This window comes from Quercus lobata, chromosome 9 (genome assembly GCF_001633185.2).
Source record: "Quercus lobata isolate SW786 chromosome 9, ValleyOak3.0 Primary Assembly, whole genome shotgun sequence".
Taxonomy (NCBI): domain Eukaryota; kingdom Viridiplantae; phylum Streptophyta; class Magnoliopsida; order Fagales; family Fagaceae; genus Quercus; species Quercus lobata.
Window position 1 is genome coordinate 2,843,380 of NC_044912.1, and position 22,691 is coordinate 2,866,070.

At 31.6% G+C, this 22,691-nt stretch overlaps 1 protein-coding gene and 1 long non-coding RNA gene across 3 annotated transcripts; one reads left to right on the forward strand and one right to left on the reverse strand.

The window, feature by feature from the left end:
- LOC115960943 lies at positions 1–4,608 on the reverse strand. 2 transcript variants are annotated; one of them, XR_004085253.1, is made up of 4 exons: positions 4,457–4,608; positions 4,229–4,334; positions 1,904–1,972; positions 1–217 (listed from the first exon to the last, which is right to left on the reverse strand). It is a non-coding gene; the product is annotated as an uncharacterized LOC115960943 (long non-coding RNA). The 2 variants fall into 2 exon arrangements; XR_004085254.1 differs by having other exon boundaries at positions 4,229–4,363.
- Positions 4,609–6,532: 1,924 nt separating this feature from the next.
- Positions 6,533–7,227, forward strand: LOC115960049 (xyloglucan 6-xylosyltransferase 1-like). Its single transcript, XM_031078743.1, is given in 3 exon segments — positions 6,533–6,756; positions 6,803–7,094; positions 7,096–7,227. Coding segments are annotated over 3 exon segments (648 nt in total).
- The last annotated feature ends 15,464 nt before the right edge of the window (positions 7,228–22,691 follow it).

The following is a 22,691-nucleotide window of genomic DNA, read 5'->3' on the forward strand; positions in this document are numbered from 1 at the left end:
TAAGCATAACAACTACTCAATCAATAACTACTAATAAGGGAAAATAATACCCAAGTTCAATATCATGTACACAATATAAGTTCGAATCTATTCACTCAAATATTAATCAAATGATAACGAATTCCTCATGAAGATATGCAACCAAGCTAAAACTTGTTGCAATGAAATATATCTCCCCTCGACATCATCTATAACCCAAGGCATGTGACATTTTGACCTGAAATAAAGAGCATAAACCAATGTAAAGGTCAACTAAAATAGATGACAAAAATGCTTACTAAATAATTTTCACATCCAAGTAAAATTTTAACATTTATATTTTTCAAAAATACCATAACTAAGAAGATACGAAAGCTTTATGCATTTAACAAAACTTAATCTACATCAAGACTCATTCTCCTAAAGAAATAAGTCCAAATTAACAATCATAACAAAGAACATATCAAAAGATATTTGTAAAGAAATTAAAGTAAAAGAATTTAAAGCAAATGAAAAATCATTAATACATACGAAATATCACTCATCTAAAAAACATATCATGAACTTAAAGCAAAAGAATTTAAATGGAGACACAAATAGATTGTTAATAAAAAAAATAATTTAAAAAAAAAAAACATAATTCTTTCTTCTACTCCCCAAACCAAAAAGATAATAGTCTAGCATCATAGGAGAATCTTTCTTTTGGAGAATAACAAAAAGACAATAGATATGTTGAATCCCAACATCCCAAACAAAAAAAAAATGAGAGATAATTAATGTTTTTTCCCTACCATGTACAATACACAATTCAATATACAATTTAAGTCCTTTATTGTTCATAGAATGCTACCCAAAAAAAAAATGTAATAAATTATTACATGAGTTAGATATGTCCAAAAAAGCAAGAAATAATATAAAATTAGATTCTATACCATATTTTTATATATAAATGGAGAAATTGACAAGAACCTCAAAGTAATTCTCGATTAGTTCTACACACTCATACTAAAATAGGTGGAAATATTGTGAGAGAGGAATGACATGGGAAGTGGTTACATTTAGAACTCAAGAGTGAAAGAATAAAACTAATCCACTTTTTTCGAGTAAGCTATGTTTTTTAATGAACATATACCGGTATAGTTAAATGCATGTCTTTTCAACCTATGAATTCACTTTATTTGTCACTTCAACAGCCTACTGCACTACATCAAATTTAAACATTATTCTATTAGCATATTTAGTAGAATAGTATGACAAAAAGAGCAATGTGGTACTAGCATTCTATTAGCATATTTGTGGTACTAGCATTTTTTCTTTAAAGAACTAGCTGGTAAATATTGTGAATTCACTATGCTTATCACTTCAACAGCCTACCGCACCACCATCAAATTTAAACATTATACTATTAACATGTTTAGTAGATCAATATTGAAGAACTAGCTGGTGAATACTGTGAACGTGATAATTAAATAGACCATGTAGCATTACCAACTAATAGACAGAAAATATAGGAATATCACTAATCCAAAATGTATGTGATCTTGTTGGTAAAACAACTAAAGCCAAAAAAAACCAAGACACCTTGATATCATAAACAAAATCAAAATAGGGGGGAAATCCAAAAATAGAATCTTAGAACCAAATATTTTTATTTTTTCTTCACTTGCTTATTAAGCAAAATTACCAACATCAAGATGGCTTTCACCAAGGAACTTTAAGGTGGGGTGGGGGGAGAAAAAATCTGTGCAAAATAGTCATTCAAAAATACGCAAAACAATCAACACTCCCAATATCAATGTAAGCACCTTATATCACCATGCAAGCCACCCGCTTGCTCACACTCAACAACCCAACACAAAACAGTTATGAAATTCTAATGTAAACCACCTTAGAATTTTACAAGTATTAAATAGAAAGCACTTACTATGCTCAAGCCAAACACACGGCTCTTCAAAAAAAAATCAAAACTCACCACCAGCAAAGAATGCTTAGCCTGTAAAAAATGAGTTTAATTTATAAGGAATTTATTAATACAGTAATTAAATATATACAACACATGAAATTCTAATGTAATATAATGAAAAAGAAGTAGATACCAAATAAAAACTTGCTTCCTAGGCTCATAGGTTTCAAATAAGCAAAGCTTGGCTGGGTATTAAGAACACTAAAGTTCAAACAACTCCTCAAGTCAAGCCCACAGAGACATAGATATCGCTAAAATTTCTAACTTCCATCAGAATCATAACAAAATATAAAAAGACAACGAGAAGGGCCAAAGTATCATGGTAATCATGATTTCAAGCATATGGTATATCTGACTCACCACATGCCAAAAATGCATCATTATCAACATCCATGTCATCTGTAGACAGATGTAGCGTGTACACAATCCCATAATCACCAGTCACATGATGTTTAGATTCATCATATCCCCATTTTCCATCAACATAGAATTGTATTGCATGCAAGTTAATCCACATATAAAGACATTCATGTCTGTTAAGAATCAAAATTTAAACATCTTTACCATTATGACATAAAATTTGTATGCCTCATAGTAGGCATTCTTTATTCAAATAGAAGGAATTTCAAAGGCTTGCATTTATTTTGACAGATTCAAGCACTTTAAGCCCATATATCAGTATGGTAATAATTAAAACATTAGTATGTATTTAACCAAAATCAAAAATAAAAACCACAAAATTAACTCAAAGTGATACAAAGGTGAGAGGGGTTGTTGTACTTTTAGTTTCACTACATAGCAGGTCAGCCATCTTGTAAAAATGGTTTGGTCCATGAAACATTATTCGATTGATTTGAAATTTTAAGGGAACATGACCCTATATGTATACAAGGTACCACAAAAAATTCAGTTCAAAATGATTTTTCTATAATTTATTAAAAATCACGTATTGCAGCTGACTCAAGTCTGTCCATGATAGATTTAGGATCCCAAAAGAAAATTGCTATAGTTTTAATACTAGCCCAAATGCTTTGAGACTTTATTCATATTAAAAACAAGAAATGAAACCCTTAATCTCATATAAACAATGACCACAACAACAAATTAAGAAACCAAAACTCATAACTCATAGAGACAATTTATCAAACACTTGGTAAGCAAAAGGCACATGCTCACATTACTTGCACAAATTTATAGTTAACACTACACTCACACCCACATATGCCAAAGATCAAACCATTTGTGATAGCAATTACAAATAGACATACAATTAAAGATAATGTAAAAAAGCAAAAGTGGTGGAAAGGAAAATAAGACATGTGAAGCATCAGTTCTAGCTCAATACTTTTGTACTTAGGAAAATAAGGTGGACTATGTGATTTGAGGCCTATATTGACTAAAAATTTTATACATTTCAAATTTTAGAATGATGGTTAGATGATTATAGAGTGTAGTCTCAAAATTGGGTTAGCTGTACAACGTAAGTGTTAAGCAAAATGCAAAAGCAAAAAGAAAGCTATATAATTAACTCTGTTTGAGTGGCTATGGGGATTAAAATTTTTTATTGAAGTGGACCTACCTAATCAATAAGTTCCAAATAAAATATTATAACGTATTTTCAACTAGTATTTCCACCTTCAAAAGCTCATCAAACTAGCTCTCCAAATAAAATTAGGGATAAGGTAAGGCTGCCTACTAATCATCTCTCTTAAACCCTGTAAAAGTGGAAGTTTTGTACACTGGGTACAACATTCTTTGTAATTTACACAAACACCAATGGGTCTTACACTATTCTCTCAAGTACAAGAGATGCCATTTCATCTAAAGCCTGTTGCCCCAGTGAACCCCATTTAGGAAAATAAAAAATGAGACATGGGTTTGGTAGCATTCGATACCAACGAAATTCTTCTTGATTTTTAGCTTAGGGATAAAATTGACAACATCAATACACAAATGATAGCATTGCATTAACGCAGCCTATCTCTCAAAACAAGTTCGCAACAGAATCAACACATTCACGCCTTGTAATGCTTTTATCTTAGATTTTTCTCCATATGCTTTATCCAAATTGTATACAGCTCTAGGACAAAGGTTGGGGCGTTGGCAACCAAAACACCTATACAACTCTACATATTATCTATTATATATTCTAGAAAAGCAATAATATTCAGTAGCACGTAGCTATTGATAGTGAATTCATAAAAAAAAAAAATTAAATTAAAAAAATATATAATTATGGAAAACAAGCAAAAAGGAGGTGGGGTTGGAAAAGGAGGAAGCTCAAACCTGTGGTGCGGAAATTGTGAGTTTCGAGAATGAGCACGAGGGAAGCAAAGAATTCATCTTCATAGTCTAAAATCCTGTGGAACATCGGTCTTCTTAAAGCCAATACCTGAAGTACTTGTAGTTGTTGTTATTGTTCTACAATGAAATATCAATATATAAATATATATATATATATATATATATATATATATAATCAATCGGAAAATGAAGAGAAGAGAAGATAGTTACACTGAAAGAATAGGGGGAAATCTGAAAAAAAGAAGTGGGAAATCTGGAAAAAAGGGTAACTTTGTATCAGGAAAATGTGGGATGAGGCAGAAAATGAGACTAAAAAGAAGCGGGAAATCTGAAAAAAAAAAAAATTAAGTGGGAGGCTGAAAATTTTGAAGTGGTGAGTGGGGGCTTTTTGTGACTAAAATGGGACTTATTTTGAACCTTTTTTTTAATGAAAGAAACGTGTGGACTAAATGATTATAACTTGATAAGTTTGTCTTTTATTAAAAATTAATGATATACTTTTTCTTTATAAAAAAAATACTAATCACTAAAATGTTCCTCAAAACAAAAATAAAAAATAAAAAATGACTAATGGAGTAATTACGGTAAATATTTTTAAAAGAAAAATTAATTAGAATTTAATGAATTAAAATAATAATATCTTAAATTAAGATTAGATGGTGTATTTTTATTAAAATAAATAGAAAAGAGATAATGATAAGTTAATGAATATTCATAATTAACAGATAAAAATTTAAAAACTAGTGAATTTTTTAGGGAAGAATTAATGGATAAACTCATTCCTAAAATATAGGAAAATTTGATAAATTTTAAATTAAATAAAAATTCCAAAGAATTTGCACAAGACTAACATAGATTTTATTAAAAATAACAAATAAATATTGCATGAAAATTACACCATTGGAGATTTAAAAAATATAGTTATCTAGAATTTGAAAATAATAAAAAAAGAATGAAGAAATAATATTTAAATAAGATAGAGAAAATATAAAGAGTCGGTTGGAATGTGTATCTAAAAATTTGATTTTTTTCAAGAGAATGACCAAAATACCCCTAAACCTTAAAAATGACTAATAAACCCCTAAGCAAAAAAAAAAAGACCAAAGTACCCATTGGAAACCTCTAAAATGACCAAAATACTCCCGAAATCTTTGAAATGACAAAAAAAATGCCCCTTAACTTGTAAAATGACCAAGATACTCCCAAAACTTCTAAAATGACTAAAATACCTCTAAAACCACTAGAATTAGCAAAAATACCACAAAACCACAAAATGACCAAAATACACAAAAATAACTCTAAAATAATTAATATACCCTTGAAATTGCTAAAATGACAAAAAAAAAAAATGCCCTCAAATCCTATAGAATGAGAAAATACTCTGAAACCTCTAAATAAATAAAAAACACCTTGAAATCAATAAAATGATCAAAATACCCCAAAACCTCTCAAATGACCAAAAATACCTTGAGACCTCTAAAATGACAATTTTGGTCATTTAAGTAGTTAAGGAGTATTTTGGTATTTTGGAAATTTCAGTATATTTTGGTAATTTTAGATGTTTGAAGGGTATTTTGGTCATTTTAGAGATTTCAGAGAATTTTTATTATTTTAGAGATTTCGAGTGTATTTTGGTCATTTTAGAGGTTTTGGGAGTATTTTTGGTAATTTTGGAGGTTTCAGGAGTATTTTTTTTGTTATTTTAGAGGTTTTAGGGTATTTTTAGTTATTAAAGATGTGGGAGGACTTTCATCTCGACCCCCAATCAAGTATCATTCGCTTTGGGATGGGTAAGGATCGACCTACGTCCCACCCTCACGAATTTGCTCAATCCCCACATTTAGGGGTGGCAAATGGGCGGGTTGGGTCACAAATGGGTTGGGTCCTAAATGGGTTGGGTGTGTAATTATTCATTTATCCATTTATGACCCATTTATATATAGATTAATTATCCATTACCCACCCGACCCATTTAATTAATAACCCACCCATTTAACCCAATATGACCCAAATAAATAAAAAACTTGTTACTAGATTTCTAGTTAAGTTAGCAGCTACAAAATTTCTCAAAAACCAAACAGGACCCTTAAAAATCGGATTAAAATCTTTTAGCTTTATAACAACATCAACCACTTCATTTTCATTTATTTTCCCAAACTTTCTCACAAACCAAACAGAACTTTTCCTCACCCAGACCCATACCTAGCTAATCAAACAATCTTTTAAGCAAACAAACAATCTTTAATCTAAACTCTGAAATATAGTTTTTCCCTAATTTTCTCAAAAATGAAATCTGCATTTGATTTAATCCAGTTTTTTAGCGTGGCTCGAAACGACACCGTCATGTTCCTCTGCCTCTTCTTGACGGTCGTCTTCCTACGTGGCACTATCGGAGCCAGTAAATTCGGAACCCCAGAGCAAGACTTCAACGAGCTCCGCGACCACCTCTACTCTCATGGGCGATGCGTGGAGCCCCACCACGTCCTCGAAGAAGCCCAACCCGAAACCAAGTCTGATAACCAGTCCAACAACTACGCCACTTTCGACATCACTAAGATCCTCGTCGACAATGAACCCGAAGAGAAACCCAACCCAAACAAACCCTACTCTCTCAGCCCCAAAATCTTTGAATAAACCCCGAGTCTTGCTCACTACTGATTCGTCTCCGAAACCTTGCAAAAACCCGGTCGAAGGTCACTACCTATTGAAAGCGATCAAGAACAAGATCGATTACTGTAGGTTGTACGGGATCGAGGTCTTCTACAACATGGCACTACTCGACGCTGAGATGGCAGGGCTTTGGGCGAAACTTCCATTGATTTGAAAACTTTTGCTTTCTCATCCTGAAAATCGAGTTTCTATGGTGGATGGACAGTGATGCGGAGAGTGCGGTAGTCGAAGGCAGAGCAGATGTAGGGGGAGTCAGAGGACTAGGCGAGGTCGGAGGCGGAGCAAATGTAGTTGGATTTCTTTTCTGTTAAAGTATTTGGGAAAGTGTTTGTATACTGAGAAAATCTGAGGGAGAGTGAGACTGAGGGCTGAATGTTTGGGCTTTGAAATTTAGATGATATAGTGTTTATTTAGTTTTAGATTTTATAAGGGTTTAGTGGGATTATTTAATTTTAAATTTTAGATGGGTTTAGTGGGTATTAGTGGATTTATCCATTTAGACCCATCTAATTAAATAACCAAATGGGTCTTTATCCATTTAACCCAAATACTCAAATGGGTTGGGTTAAGACTTATCTAAATAAGGTGGATAATGGGCGGGTTCATGGATATGGATAAAAATTGCCACCCCTACCCACATTAGGGAGAGACGCCTCCCATCCTTGCCTTATAAGCCTTTGGCCTAAGGAAGGGTGTATCGTAGTGTGTGCACCCCAAAGTGAACAATACCTGATTGGGGACCGAGACGAAAGTCCTCCCACAAGAGATTTCAAGGGTATTTTGGTAATTTGAGATTTAGGGGTGTTTTCATCATTTTCAAGGGTATCTTGATATCTTACATGCATCAAGAATACATGTTTAGATATTGATGACTTTGGTTTTGGAGGAAAAAACAAAAATAGCTTTAGTTTGAAAACCATTTGAAAAACCCATGATTAGAAAGAGTTAATGTCAAGATAAAACGAAAATCTAATGTTTGATCCAGAGGAGCACCTACCAGTATCTTCCCTTTATACATTAAATTTTGAAAATTAGTACTTTTTATGGAAAATATAATTTTAAAGGTAGTACTTTGAACTACTCCTACCACTCCCATGTGTCGTCAAGGGGAAAATATAGCTTTAAAGGAAGTACTTTGTGAAACATAATTTTAATGAGATGGTCAGGTTACAAGAACAAGACTAACCAAATCTTCATGGAGTCACATGGCATGTGTTCATCATGCTCCAATTCATATTTAAATCTTGATCATTCGATTGGAAGAGAATATCCAAATATTGTTGTTGGCGAAATTTGAGAATAACTGGATGGTCAAATTAAGAGAACAGAGCCAATCAAAGCTTTTTGCCATGCAGGTACATGACACATGTCCATCACACGCCATAGCCATAGTTTAGGGGTGGCAAAATCAACCCAAACCATTCGCCCACCCAAACCCACCTACTTAAATGAGACCCAAACCCACCCAATTAAAAGCAATCTTTATTGGGTTTTAATTGGGTACCTAATTAGACCCAATTATAATCCAAGTATCATTTCAACAAATCACCCAACACTAAAATACCTCAAAACCACTAAAAATACCCCAAAACCACGAAAATTACCAAAATACCACCTCAACCTAAGGTTATGTTTGGTGATAGTTTTTATTTTCTATTTTCAAAAACTTGTTTTGGGGAATATAAATAAAAAAAAAATTCTTGTATTTTTGAAATAAAAAACATGTTTGGTTAGCTAAAATTAAAAAGATAGTTTTTTGAAGAAAAAAAAAATAGAAAATACTAAAATATTTTGTTACTAAGATTTCAACTCTAATGCTAACTCATTAAATGAGATAGATTTATTAAATTAAATGCGTGTTTTCATTGACTTTTAAAAATTAGAAACTAAGAACAACCTTTTACATGTTTTTAGTTTTTTTTTTTTCACAAATTGAGTTTTGAGAAAAATTTTGTTTTCTGTCTATTTTGGGTTATCAAACAAGTTTTTTAGTCTCAAAAATAGAAAATTGTTTTTGCAAACAGAAAATAAGGGAAAAAAAAAGTTACCAAACATACCCTAAAAAATGACCAAAATAACACCTAAATCTAAAAATAACCAAAATACCCCTAAAACCTTGAAAAAGACCAAAATACCCCTTACACCTAAAAAATGACCAAAATACCCTAAAACCTAAAAATTACCAAAATAACCCCAAAACCTACAAAATTACCAAAATACCCTTAAAAACCAAAAATGACCAAAATACCCCTCGAAACCCAAAAAATGACCAAAATACCCCTAAAACCTAAAAAGTACCAAAATATCGCTAAAAAAAATAAAAAGACTAAAATACCCCAAAAACCTAAAAATGACCAAAATACCCCTAAAACCCAAAAAAGACCAAAATATCCCTGAAACATAAAAATTACCAAAATACCCCAAAAACCCAAAAAATGACCAAAATACCCTCCGAAACTTAGAAAATGACCAAAATACCCTAGAAATCTAAAAAAAATGGCGGAAATAACCTCAAAGCCTAAAAATTGACCAAAATAACCTTGAAACCTGAAAATTACCAAAATACCCCTAAAACCTAAAAAATGGTCAAAATAACCCTGAAGCCTAAAAATTTACCGAAATAACCTAAAGACCAAAAAATGACCAAAATACCACTTGAAACCCAAAAAATGACCAAAATACCCCCGAAACCTAAAAATTACAAAAATACCTGTGAAGCCTAAAAAATGGCCAAAATAACCCTGAAGCCTAAAAATTGATCAAAATAATCTAGAAACTTAAAAATGACCAAAATACCATTCGGAACCTAAAAAATGACCAAAATAACCCTGAAGCCAAAAAATTGACGAAAATAATCTCAAAACCTAAAAATGACCAAAATACCCCCAAAACTATAAAATGACCAAAATACCGTCTAAACCTTAAAAATGACCAAAATACCCCCTGAAACCTAAAAAATGACCAAAATACCCTCAAACCTATAAAGTGACAAAAATACCCCTAAACCTTTGAAATGACCCAAATAAACCCAAAATCTCTAAAATGGCCATAAACAACCTAAAACCTCTAAAATTACCAAAAATACCCTGAAACTTCTAAAACGACCAAAATACCTCTAAACCTATAAAACGAACAAAATACCCCTTAAAATATTTAAAATGACCAACATACCACTAATCCTATAAGATGAACAAAATACACCCGAAGCCTCTAAAATTACCAAAGTAGGGGTTTGGGGTATTTTGGACGTTTCGAGGGTATTTTCATTAAATTAAAGGTTCTAAGAGCATTTCAGTCATTTTGTAGGTTTCGAGGGACTATCACTAATTTTTTAGGTTTTAGGGGTGTTTTGTTAACTTTTAGATTTTGGGGCTATTTTCGGCAATTTTCTAAGTTTTGGAGGTCTTTTAATCACTTTTCAAGTTTTGGGGATATTTCAATCATTCTTTAGGTTTCCGGGGTATCTTAGTCATTTTTTAGGTTTAGGGGGTATTTTGGTCATTTTTTTATGTTTAGGGAGTATTTTGGTCATTTTTTAGTTTTAGGAAGGATTTTGGTAGTTTTTTAGGTTTAGGGTGTATTTTTATCAACTTACAGGTTTAAGGGGCATTTTTGTCATTTTATAGGTTTCGGGGTATTTTGGCCATTTTTTAGATTTTGATGATATTTTGGTCATTTTAAGGTTTAGGAGTTATTTTGGTCATATTTAGGTTTCAGGGGTATTTTGGTCTTTTTTTTTTGTTTCAAGGGTATTTCAGTTAATTTTTACATTTCGAGGGTATTTAAATCATTTTTTAGGTTTAGGGGGTATATTGGTCATTTTTAGGTTTCTAGGTTATTTTGGTCAATTTTTAGGCTTCAGGGTTATTTTGGCCATTTTTAAGGTTTTGGGGGTATTTTGGTCATTTTTAGATTTCGATGTTATTTTGGTCAATTTTTAGGCTTCGAGGTTATTTTGGTCATTTTTTAGGTTTTAGAGATATTTTGGTAACTTTTTAGGTTTCGGAGGTGTTTTGGTCATTTTTTTGGGCTTTGGGGGTATTTTGGTCATTTTTAAGTTTTAGGAGTATTTTGGTCACTTTTGGGTTTTAGGGGTTTTTTTGGTCATTTTTAAGGTTTTGGGGGTATTTTGGTCATTTTTAGGTTTCAGGGGTATTTTGGTCATTTTTTGGGTTTTTGGGGTATTTTGGTAATTTTAAGGTTTTGGGGGGTATTTTGGTCATTTTTTGGGGTTCGGGGGTATTTTGGTCATTTTGTTGGTTTCAAGTTTATTTTGTTAATTTTGAGGTTTTGAGGTATTTTGGTCATTTTTTAAGATTTTAGAATACTTTGGTCGTTTACACTTTAGGGGCATTTTGGTAATTTTGATAATTGGGTAATTTGGTGGGTTGGGGTTTACCCATAATAATTGAGTTGGGTTGGGTTTGAGTTAGAAGCAATTAGTTAAATAGGTTTTAATGAGTAAATGAATTTTATACCCAACCCAATTATGCCCACCCTAAACCCACCCAAACTTGAGTCCAAATCTTCAGTACTACTTGTTATGTAGCAATCTATGTTCCACCAATTACTATTTGCCATGTTTTTATTTTACTCTCCTTATAAAATAATTGAAGTTTAAAATGGAAAGCAATCATACACATGGTAAGATGTGATTAGTGGAACATAAAGTGGTACACAAAAAGTGGTATAGAGGATTTGCATTCCTTAAACCCACCCATTTAACACCCCTACACCATACTTAGATCTGGAATCCGACCGTCAGATTTGAAGAATGTACTGAAAGGTTAATTATGGTAAATTATGGTTACAATCAGACGATTGGATTTAGAGAAATGTGCAGTCAAAGTTTAGTTAAAGTTGGTCAAATCTAGTCAAACTTAATAGATGGTCCCGAGACCGCTAGATTTGGTGAAACTAGGTTAAGTGGGAAGGTTTTTAGTGGGTTATTGGGTATTGGCATAATTGTTAGCAAATCTTAAAGAAGAAATGATTTTGCAAAATGATGAACATGATGTTAATATTGACTTAGATAGAGTTAATTAGGCAAGATGATGAAAAAAACTATTATTTTGGCTCATATATCATGTATTATCACTTCTGGGTTTAATCAATTTGAATATATATGTTATAAATATATGTCAATTTGATTTATTTAGTTATTTTGCTAAATATTATTACATAATTGATGATTAAATTGTTTATTAGTTGAATATATTATGATTTTATAATGAATATACCATTCATATATATATATGTATCTATATTAAGTATTTATGTATCTTACAATACATGATACATAATAATAAAATATTGATTCACGATATGATTCGCATTTCGATAAGTATGGCTATTGGTTAGTATTAATTTTGAGTGAAATCAAAACATTATTGATTTTTGTTATTTTATCGATTTCAAGTTTCAAATGGGTAAAATTATGATTTGAGAGTATTTTGAAGCAACAAGCCCTCCTTGTCTCTTTGTTTTTATTTATTTAACATATTTGATAATTACTTTAGAGGTTTCAAGGTCATTTTGGTTATTGTATTAATTTGGGGGTATTTCGGTCATTTTAACGAGGTTAATGGTATTTTAATCATTTCAAATATTTTAAAGGAATTTGTGTCATTTTAAATATTTTAAGAGGCATTTGGAGGATATGATAAAAAAAAAATCATATTATATCAAAATTATTTTGGCCACATATTAGTGACGACAATCTTTGTCGTCATTAAAAGATCTCTAATAGCGATGACCTAATTTGTCAATAATATATAATCTACTTCCCTCCATTAATTCCCACCACTTTTTGAGAGTGAAAATTTTTCCCTACATCATATTTTGGTAGATATATTTGTGACGACATGTTGTGTCATTGCTAAAAGGTGACTATCAGTGATGACAAGTTATATTGTTGCTAATAGCCTTCTATTAGTGATGACCAATGTGTCGTCGCTGATAAAGAAAGCATGTATATAATATATTTACTATATATTTTTTGCCACATATCAGCGACGACACACAAGGTTGTCACTAAAAATGATTATTAGCGACGATAGATGTCGTCGTTAAAATAAATCTTATTTTAGCGACGGGAATGTCGTCACTATAAAATTTATTGTCGTCACTAAAAGTTTCCCTACATTTTCCAAAAGTAAATAAAATTCCCTCCATGGCATTAGCGACGACTTATTAGCGACTACCTTAGTATTGTCACTACTATGCACTTATTAGCGATGATCATATATTATCGTCGCTAATGTGTGCCTAATAGTGACGACTTTTTGGTCGTCACTAAAACATTGGTCGCAAAAGACCAAAATTCTTGTAGTGGGCACAGCAGGAGCAATCCAGCCTAAGACACAAAATAGCCCACCACAAATATTAAAAATACAATTGTTTTAGAGAAATTCTCAATATCGAATCAAATATTTACCTTGCAAAACTTTTAAACTCAAAATTGGTTGGCATCAGCTAAATCTAAGTGTCCATTTAGATCACGTCTGCGTTTTTGCCTTTTTTTTTTTTTTTGACTAGCGCCTCTTGCACTATTCATGGAACATGAACAGTGCATTAAGGCAAAACTACAATGTTTTCAGCAGTGAACAGTAACCTAGAAATTATTTTTTTATTGTTTTCAGCAATAAGTTTTCAATTTTTAGCAAAATAAGTGGTATCCAAACACATACTAAATCTTGGTATCATTTCAAACAATACTTATTCTTGTGTCATGATGCGCCCAAGTTCTTCAAAGGTCAAAGGATTATGTCATGTGATCAAACCTTGACATATTTCCCTTCAATTAATGTATTGATGATTTTTATTGTCTAACTGATTTTTCATGTGTAATGTAGTTCATGTGATTTTCTGCATTACAGATATAGCAAGTGTCTAAATATTGCTTGGGATAGGACGAGAAGAGAAAGCTCTGTGTTCATTGAAACTCTTTTTTTTTTTTCCTTGGATAAATAAAAGGCAATTGAAAACAATTGTTGATTTTAGACATAACCGTTTTGAAGATTGAAAATGTAATCTAAAACTCAAGGGAAACCCCTTCTTCAAAATTTATGACTTTGCAATTTGCATCATGAGCAATATGAAGGTTTCAATAACTTAACTAATGAGACTTTTTTCCCCTTAAGCACTAGCGATACATATTGACACCACACACACACACACAAAAAAGCGCGAATGAGATTTCTCATATATACTTAGTGTGAATTCTCAAGCAACTATCTATGTTGTCCAACCTTGGTTGAAGCCAGAAGTTGAAGTTATGTAGAATAACATAAATTCACCATGACATGCTTGAAAAGACTATATAATTTTACTTTAGATTCTTTTAGATTGGAACTCATGCAATTTTCATCCTTCCATTAACAAATAAGTGAAGCTATTCTAAACTTCAATTCTCTTCTTATTATTCCCCTTCGAACCCATTTGAGCCAAGTTTTTCTATTAGACATTTATTTAATGTGACTCAAAAGACATATCCTATCAAGCAGAAGATGAAATATCTTGCATTTTAGTGGGAAACAAAAAAGGGGTCTAAACGCGGCAATAGAACCCAAAAACGCAGCTATTGTATATAGCCACATTCCCTATAGCCGCGTTTTTATAACCGCGGCTAAAGTTCAAACCTATAACCACGTTCTCTTTTTTTTTTTTTTCCTAACAACCTTTACATAAGGTAGAGAAATTTCAATTTATGTGTTTGAAAGATCAAAAATTTTTAAGAGAATCTCAGCAAAAATTAAAAAAAAAAAAGATGTTTAAGAGAATGATCCATTTGAAGGGCAAAAAAAAAAAAGTATAACGATATTGCTCGGTTTGAACTTTGAACCATTAGATAATTAATCAATAGCTCTTAATCTATATATTTATATATAATAACTAATAGCAAACGTTTGGCTTTTTGTTGACCACTTCTCATTGCGCCACATGGCTTGATAATTTAATGACATGATTACATTTAAAAAAAAAAAAAAATTGTATCCATTTGATTGACTAATTAAATAAACCGTTTCAGTGAAATTTTAAATACGTTTGTGTTCAATTTGCCTATATAAATTAGAGACACACTATTCTATCTGAAGATTATTTCCCATCAACAACTCCGAAACAATTTCTACAAACATAGATGACGAAAATTCTTAGTCCCCAAGCCCCATCAACCAGCCTATTGCCACCGCCAACCAGTGAAACGGCTACAGGTAAAACTGACTTCTTTTGTTTTCCCCTTTCAGTTGTAGTTCTTGGGATTCTCTTTTTTAATCTTCTTTGTTTGCGTCGTTTTGGTGGCTAAATTTCCTTTTTCTTTCCCTTACTGCTGTTGTATTGCATTGTTTAAAAAAAAAAAAAAAAAAAAAAACAATAGTATAACTTTTGTCATGTTTTTATTATATTGTTTTACCATTGCATGTTTTAATTTAGGCAATTTCCAAATTACACCATGCTTGTAGCAGTGACTTGAACGGTGCCTGCTACAAGTCTATGCTTATGGCCCCTTAGTCCCACCGAAACCTCTTCATCTCTTTTTTTTATTTATTTATTTTTTTAACTGTCTTTATTCTGTGATTTTGGATAAAAATTTTGGTTCATTGTTATTGACATCTTTGTGTTTGTCCTCTATGTGTTTGTTTAAATTCCCTAGTGTAATTTGATTTGGATTAACTTTTTTCTCTTCCCTCTGAATCTTGGGTTTTGCTTTTTCAGATTTAGGACTCAATTTCTGAATAAAATTTTGTTATTGAAATTTAATCTTCTCTACTTATGCAACATAGTAAATTCTCTCTAACCTCCACTACCAATTGAGTTTGGTCCTGTGCTATATTATTGCTTTAGTTTATGTTTTCATTGCTACATTTGAATTTGGAATATGATATAATCAAGGAGAATAAAGTTGTAATGGGGTTGAAATAAGTTGTATATATTTTTAATCTGTACATGCATGGTATCTGGGGGTTGAGTTGCATTGCCTTATTGTGTGTTTGCTCTTCTTGCATATATGGCAGTTGGGAAAGAACTTTTTTTTTTTTTTTTTTTTTTTTTTGAGAAGTTGCGAAAGAACTTGGTTCAAACAAAACATTTTTCATATTTTAAAAGTGACAACTTCTGTTTTCATGGATTTTTAAAAGGTAAAATTTAGTTATATTTGCATTTATGGATTGAACACGAATGGGCAAAATGAAAACCATGAAAGAACTAAAAAATGCTAATAATTATAAAATCTTAGATTTTTATCCTTAATAATGAAACGGTGTGATTTATTGTGGTTGCTATTGTTCATCTTGCACTTGCAGTTGGTTCTAGGCAGCCCAACATGCAAAGACACGGTCTTCTACTCCTCTTTATTACGCATCTAGACGACATCGTTTACTCTCTCGACAGCATCTTGGTTTTTTATTTAGTATGTATGTAAAGTTGACTTATATGTATCCTTCTCAATTGCATTACACACGGTATGTACAATTTTGAAGCAAGTCACATGGTTTATTATTATTATTATTTTGATTATTATTGAAAAATTTGATGCAAACTTTGACCGGTGTAAAATGTCATTTTGGTCAATTTTGTAAAAAGTTAATTGGCCATTGAAACAAAAGTGTGTAAATATTAACTGTAAACACATCCAATTAAGAAGAACTTCAATCCTCTAATACAACCTTAACTAAAAGATAAATGCTATAAATTTGTAAAGTTCTTATAAGATGTGATAGAAGTTATGCTGTTTAACAAAATTAATGCATTTTTGACCCTCTAAGAACAACTTTTCATAGTTAGATTTTACACATACTCTTTTGTGATCCTAACACATTATGCCATTAAGAAAAAAAAAGTTTAAGATGTTATAAAACTATATGTTTACTATTCAAAATGATGTTATACCCTTTTTTTTATAGTTTCAATAAAATGTTAATCTATTGCATCCGTTACATGATGATTGCTTTTTTATCATTAGACCTAAACTCTTATTTTCTAAGAATAAAAGTAAAATTAAATTTAATAGAACAAAAAAAAGGATTAAATTTATTTTCCAATAGTTTTTCCGTGCATCGCACGGGTTAGCGACTAGTTGAATTAATAGGAGAATCAAACATTAATTTTCATGCAAAGACACGAATTTCTTATATAATATCTTCAAATTCTAATGATGATTGCATGCAAATATGCCATAGGCATAAATTATTTCATAAAGATAATTTTTTTTAGTGGTTTGATTTTCTGATACAGAGTGTGTGTATTATATATATATATATATATATTATTTATAATTTTTTTTTGTACTTATTGTATTATCATTTTCAAAATATTTGTACTTTTTTTAGTTTTTTTGAGAAACAGCTTATTTTAGTTGGCCTAGAAAGAAACACTTGTTTTAGTGTAAGTCCATGTGAAAGAAATTATCTACCACTCAAAAAAAAAAAAAAAATTGATATCTTAACAGGTTGTAAAAAAAAATTGTGGAATAAATTGTGTTCATAGCATTCTTTAATAGTCAACCTTTATGTGAAAATAACATTAATAAATTACATGAGTAAAGACACAAAAATTTTTATAACTCATTAAGGTGATAAATTATGTTTAGTACATCACTAACATATGGATCACAACTTGCCAACTGATCAATTGCTAGAAATAAAGATGTGGAATTTATTGTCTTAGACTTACTAAGTTTTTTTTTTTTTTTTTTTTTTTTTTTTGAGAGAGAGAGAGAGAGATAGACTTATGAATAAGTAGTCATATGGTATATACCAATTAGAATACGATTGGGTGTAATATATCTTTGGTTGTTACTGTATGTGTTACTTTTTTTTTATGGCCAAAATAAATAAGTAATAAAAATGTATGTGTTACTTTTTATTTGCTATTTTCACATAACTTGAGTTTAATTGTGTCATAATCCCACTTTAATTGTGTAGATATTGCCCTATGTGGGTCCCAAAAAAAATAAAAGAAAAGAGAGTCAAAAGAGAGAGATAGAGAGACTAAGACAGAGACTGGAGTGGAGAGAGTTCAGAGTAGAGAATAGAAACCAACGCTGCTGCCACAGACTTTAGATCCCCCCTCACGCCAACACCATAGTTCTCCCACTGACCTAAGCACCGTCACAGTCCTCAATGTTTAAAATGATATAGAAAAATTTGCTACATTAACCGTTATAAAAATATTGTGGAAAAATTTATAACTATAACAATATTCTTAAAAGAATCAATGATATTGTTAAGGTGAAAAAATATAATTTTATAAAACAAAATTTCTGAAATTAGTACCCATATATTTATACCTTTTGAATTAAAAAAATGAGAATCCCAAATAAAAGAAATTCATTAAATAGTAGTATAGATAATATTTTGAACATTGTAAATACTCTCTGTCCGACGGGAGCAGTGGTTTTACACAGTACTCGACTTACTAGGAAGTCGAGTTCCGTTGAAAAGTTCGCTACCAATACTACGTCGTTATCGTCTGTGCCATGATCCAGGGGGCAGATTCGTCCATTAATAACAGTTAAAAACCAAAATAGGCTCTTGCACTGAAACTCTAACTTCGGCCCATCGAAAAGAGGAGAGAGCCCATTGGACACGAAAATCTACACATGAATAAATAACACCACTACTTGTACATGGATATTCTAAGGTTTTGCGCAGCAAGTAATAAAGAGAGTCACTCAAGTGGACAGGTGTTTTTCTAAAAAAAAAAAAAGTGGACAGGTGTTCAATTATTTGGTGTTACATTCGACAAAGTACCAACAGGGTCTATCAGAATTCATGCAGGAAAATCCAAACACCTCTTCCATTCATCAAAAAATGAGCTTGCAACCACATTGGAGATTGTTTCCCTTTTTAAACTTGGATTTGCTAAAGAGTCAAGCCAATTCCTCTAACAGACTAATCTTCTTTTCCTTTGTCATAATTAATTAATGACTAACTTGATATCTTGCCATTAATTTATTTCTATCGTAACCACGTCGTGATATTTTCCTTTGTGGAACTGTTCATGTATTATTGTTGTTAACAAAAAATGTTTTAGCTAAAGTGCTTTAGTTTTCTTGCTGTATTGTGTTTTCTGCTATAACACTTGTAACAGTTATTCCTATTGTGAGCACGTGAACATGCTCAAGACGCGTCAACACAAGGAGGGCAACTTGTGCACAAGCTACCCTAAGCTATGTCTCAGTTAGGCCAGTCTTGACTCTCCTACCCTAGAATCACAGGGCCGCGGCATAGCAGGAGCAATCTAGCCCAAGACACAAAAAGGCCCACCACAAATATTAAAAATACAATTGTTTTAGAGAAATTCTCAATATCAAATCAAATATTTACCTTGCAAAACTTTTAAACTCAAAATTGGTTGACATCATCTAAATCTAAGTGTCCATTTGGATCACATCTGCGTTTTTGCCTTTTTTTTTTTTTTTACTAGCACCTCTTGCACTGTTCATGGGACATGAACAGTGCATTAAGGTAAAACTACAGTATTTTCAGCAGTGAACAGTAACCTAGAAATTATTTTTTTATTGTTTTCAGCAATAAGTTTTCAATTTTCAGCAAAATAAGTGGTATCCAAACACATACTAAATCTTGGTATCATTTCAAACAATACTTATTCTTGTGTCATGATGCACCCAAGTTCTTCAAAGGATTATGTCATGTGATCAAACCTTGACATATTTCCCTTCAATTAATGTATTGATGATTTTTATTGTCTAACTGATTTTTCATGTGTAATGTAGTTCATGTGATTTTTTGCATTACAGATATAGCAAGTGTCCAAATATTGCTTGGGATAGGACGAGAAGAGAAAGCTCTGTGTTCATTGAAAGAGAGAAAAAGGAAGGGAAAGGGGGATTTAGAAAGGCAATTGAAGACTCTTTTCTTTTTCTTTTTCTTTTTTCCTTTTTTCCTTGGATAAACAAAAGGCAATTGAAAACAATTGTTGATTTTAGACATAACCGTTTTGAAGAGAAAATGTAATCTAAAACTCAAGGGAAACCCCTTCTTCAAAATTTATGACTTCGCAATTTGCATCATATATGAGCAATATGAAGGTTTCAATAACTTAACTAATGAGACTTTTTTCCCCTTAAGCACTAGTGATACATATTGAACACCCCCCCCCCCCCCCCCACACACACACACACAGCGCGAATGAGATTTCTCACATATACTTAGTGTGAATTCTCAAACAACTATCTATGTTGTCCAACCTTGGTTGAAGCCAGAAGTTGAAGTTATGTAGAATAACATCAATTCATCATGAGATGCTTGAAAAGACTATATAATTTTACTTTAGATTCTTTTAGATTGGAACTCATGCAATTTTCATCCTTCCATTAACAAATAAGTGAAGCTATTCTAAACTTCAATTCTCTTGTTATCATTCCCCTTCGAACCCATTTGAGCCAAGTTTTTCTATTAGACATTCATTTAATGTGATTCAAAAGACATATCCTGTCAAGCAAAAGATGAAATATCTTGCATTTTAGTGGGAAACAAAAAAGGGGTCTATAGCCGCGTTTTTAAAACGCGGCTATAGAATCCAAAAACACAGCTATAGGATATAGCCACGTTCCCATAGCCGCATTTACAAACCAGGCCTATAGCCCTACAGGTCTATAGCCGCGTTTTTTTAAAAAAAAGATGTTTAATAGAACGGTCCATTTGAAGGGCGAAAAAAAAAAGTATAACGATATTGCTCGGTTTGAACTTTGAACCATTAGATAGTTAATCAATAGCTCTTAATTGAATTAATAGGAGAATCAAACATTAATTTTCATGCAAAGACACGAATTTCTTATATAATATCTTCAAATTCTAATGATGATTGCATGCAAATATATGCCATAGGCATAAATTATTTCATAAAGATAATTTTTTTTAATGGTTTGATTTTCTGATAGAGTGTGTGTATTATTTATATATATATATATATATATATATATATATTATTTATAATTTTTTTTGTACTTATTGTATTATCATTTTCAAAATATTTGTACTTTTTTTAGTTTTTTTGAGAAACAGCTTATTTTAGTTGGCCTAGAAAGAAACACTTGTTTTAGTGTAAGTCCATGTGAAAGAAATTATCTACCACTAAAAAAAAAAAAAAAATTGATATCTTAACAGGTTGTAAAAAAAAATTGTGGAATAAATTGTGTCCATAGCATTCTTTAATAGTCAACCTTTATGTGAAAATAACATTAATAAATTACATGAGTAAAGACACAAAAATTTTTATAACTCATTAAGGTGATAAATTATGTTTAGTACATCACTAACATATGGATCACAACTTGCCAACTGATCAATTGCTAGAAATAAAGATGTGGAATTTATTGTCTTAGACTTACTAAGGTTTTTTTTTTTTTTTTTTTTTTTTGAGAGAGAGATAGACTTAGGAATAAGTAGTCATATGGTATATATCAATTAGAATACGATTGGGTGTAATATATCTTTGGTTGTTACTGTCTGTGTTACTTTTTTTTTATGGCCAAAATAAAGAAGTAATGAAACTGTATGTGTTACTTTTTAGTTGCTATTTTCACATAACTTGAGTTTAATTGTGTCATAATCCCACTTTAATTGTGTAGATATTGCCCTATTTGGGTCCCAAAAAAAAGAAAAGAAAAGAAAGTCAAAAGAGAGAGATAGAGAGACTAAGACAGAGACTGGAGTGGAGAGAGTTCAGAGTAGAGAATAGAAACCAACTCTGCTGCCACAGACATTAGATCCCCCCTCACGCCGACACCATAGTTCTCCCATTGACCTAAGCACGGTCACAGTCCTCAGCGTTTAAAATGTTGTAGAAAAATTTGCTACATTAACCGTTTATAAAAATGTTGTAGAAAAATTTATAACTATAACAATATTCTTAAAAGAATCAATGATATTGTTAAGGTGAAAAAATATAATTTTATAAAACAAATTTTCTGAAATTAGTATCCATATATATGCTTTTTGAACTAAAAAAATGAGAATCCCAAATAGGGGAAATCCATTAAATAGTAGTATAGATAATGTTTTGAACATTATAAATACTCTCTGTCTGATGGGTGTAGTGGTTTTACACAGTACTCGACTTAGGACGAAATCGAGTTCCGTTGAAAAGATGGCTGCCAATACTACGTCGTTATCATCTGTGCCATGATCCAGGGGGCACATTCGTCCATTAATAACAGTTGAAAACCAAAATAGGCTCTTGCACTGAAACTCTAACTTCGGCCCATCGAAAAGAGGAGAGAGCCCATCGGACACGAAAATCTACACATGAATAAATAACTCCACTACTTGTACATGGATATTCAAAGGTTTTGTGTAGCAAGTAATAAAGAGTCACTCAAGTGGACAGGGGTTCAATTATTTGGTGTTACATTCGACAAAGTACCAACAGGGTCTATCAGAATTCATGCAGGAAAATCCAAACACCTCTTCCATTCGTCAAAAAATGAGCTTGCAACCACCACGTGTGCTCACATCCTTTATGCATGTAATCATGGTATCGAGCAGCTAGCACTATATGTCAACCTCAAGCTCTCCTTCCTTTTCTTGCTTCTTTATCTCTCTCAATTCACCTACCAAACTAAGCAATAATCTCTTCCTCTATAGCAATTCTTGAGTGAATTGAAGCTTTTTGGTGATGGCTCCCTTTAACACAATATTGATTTGGGTGGTGCCTCCGGCAAGTTTGGTTGCATGGCCAACTTTGTGCTTCATCAATGCTTGTGAGTGGGTCTACAACTCCATATACAGTGAAAATATGGAAGATAAAGTGG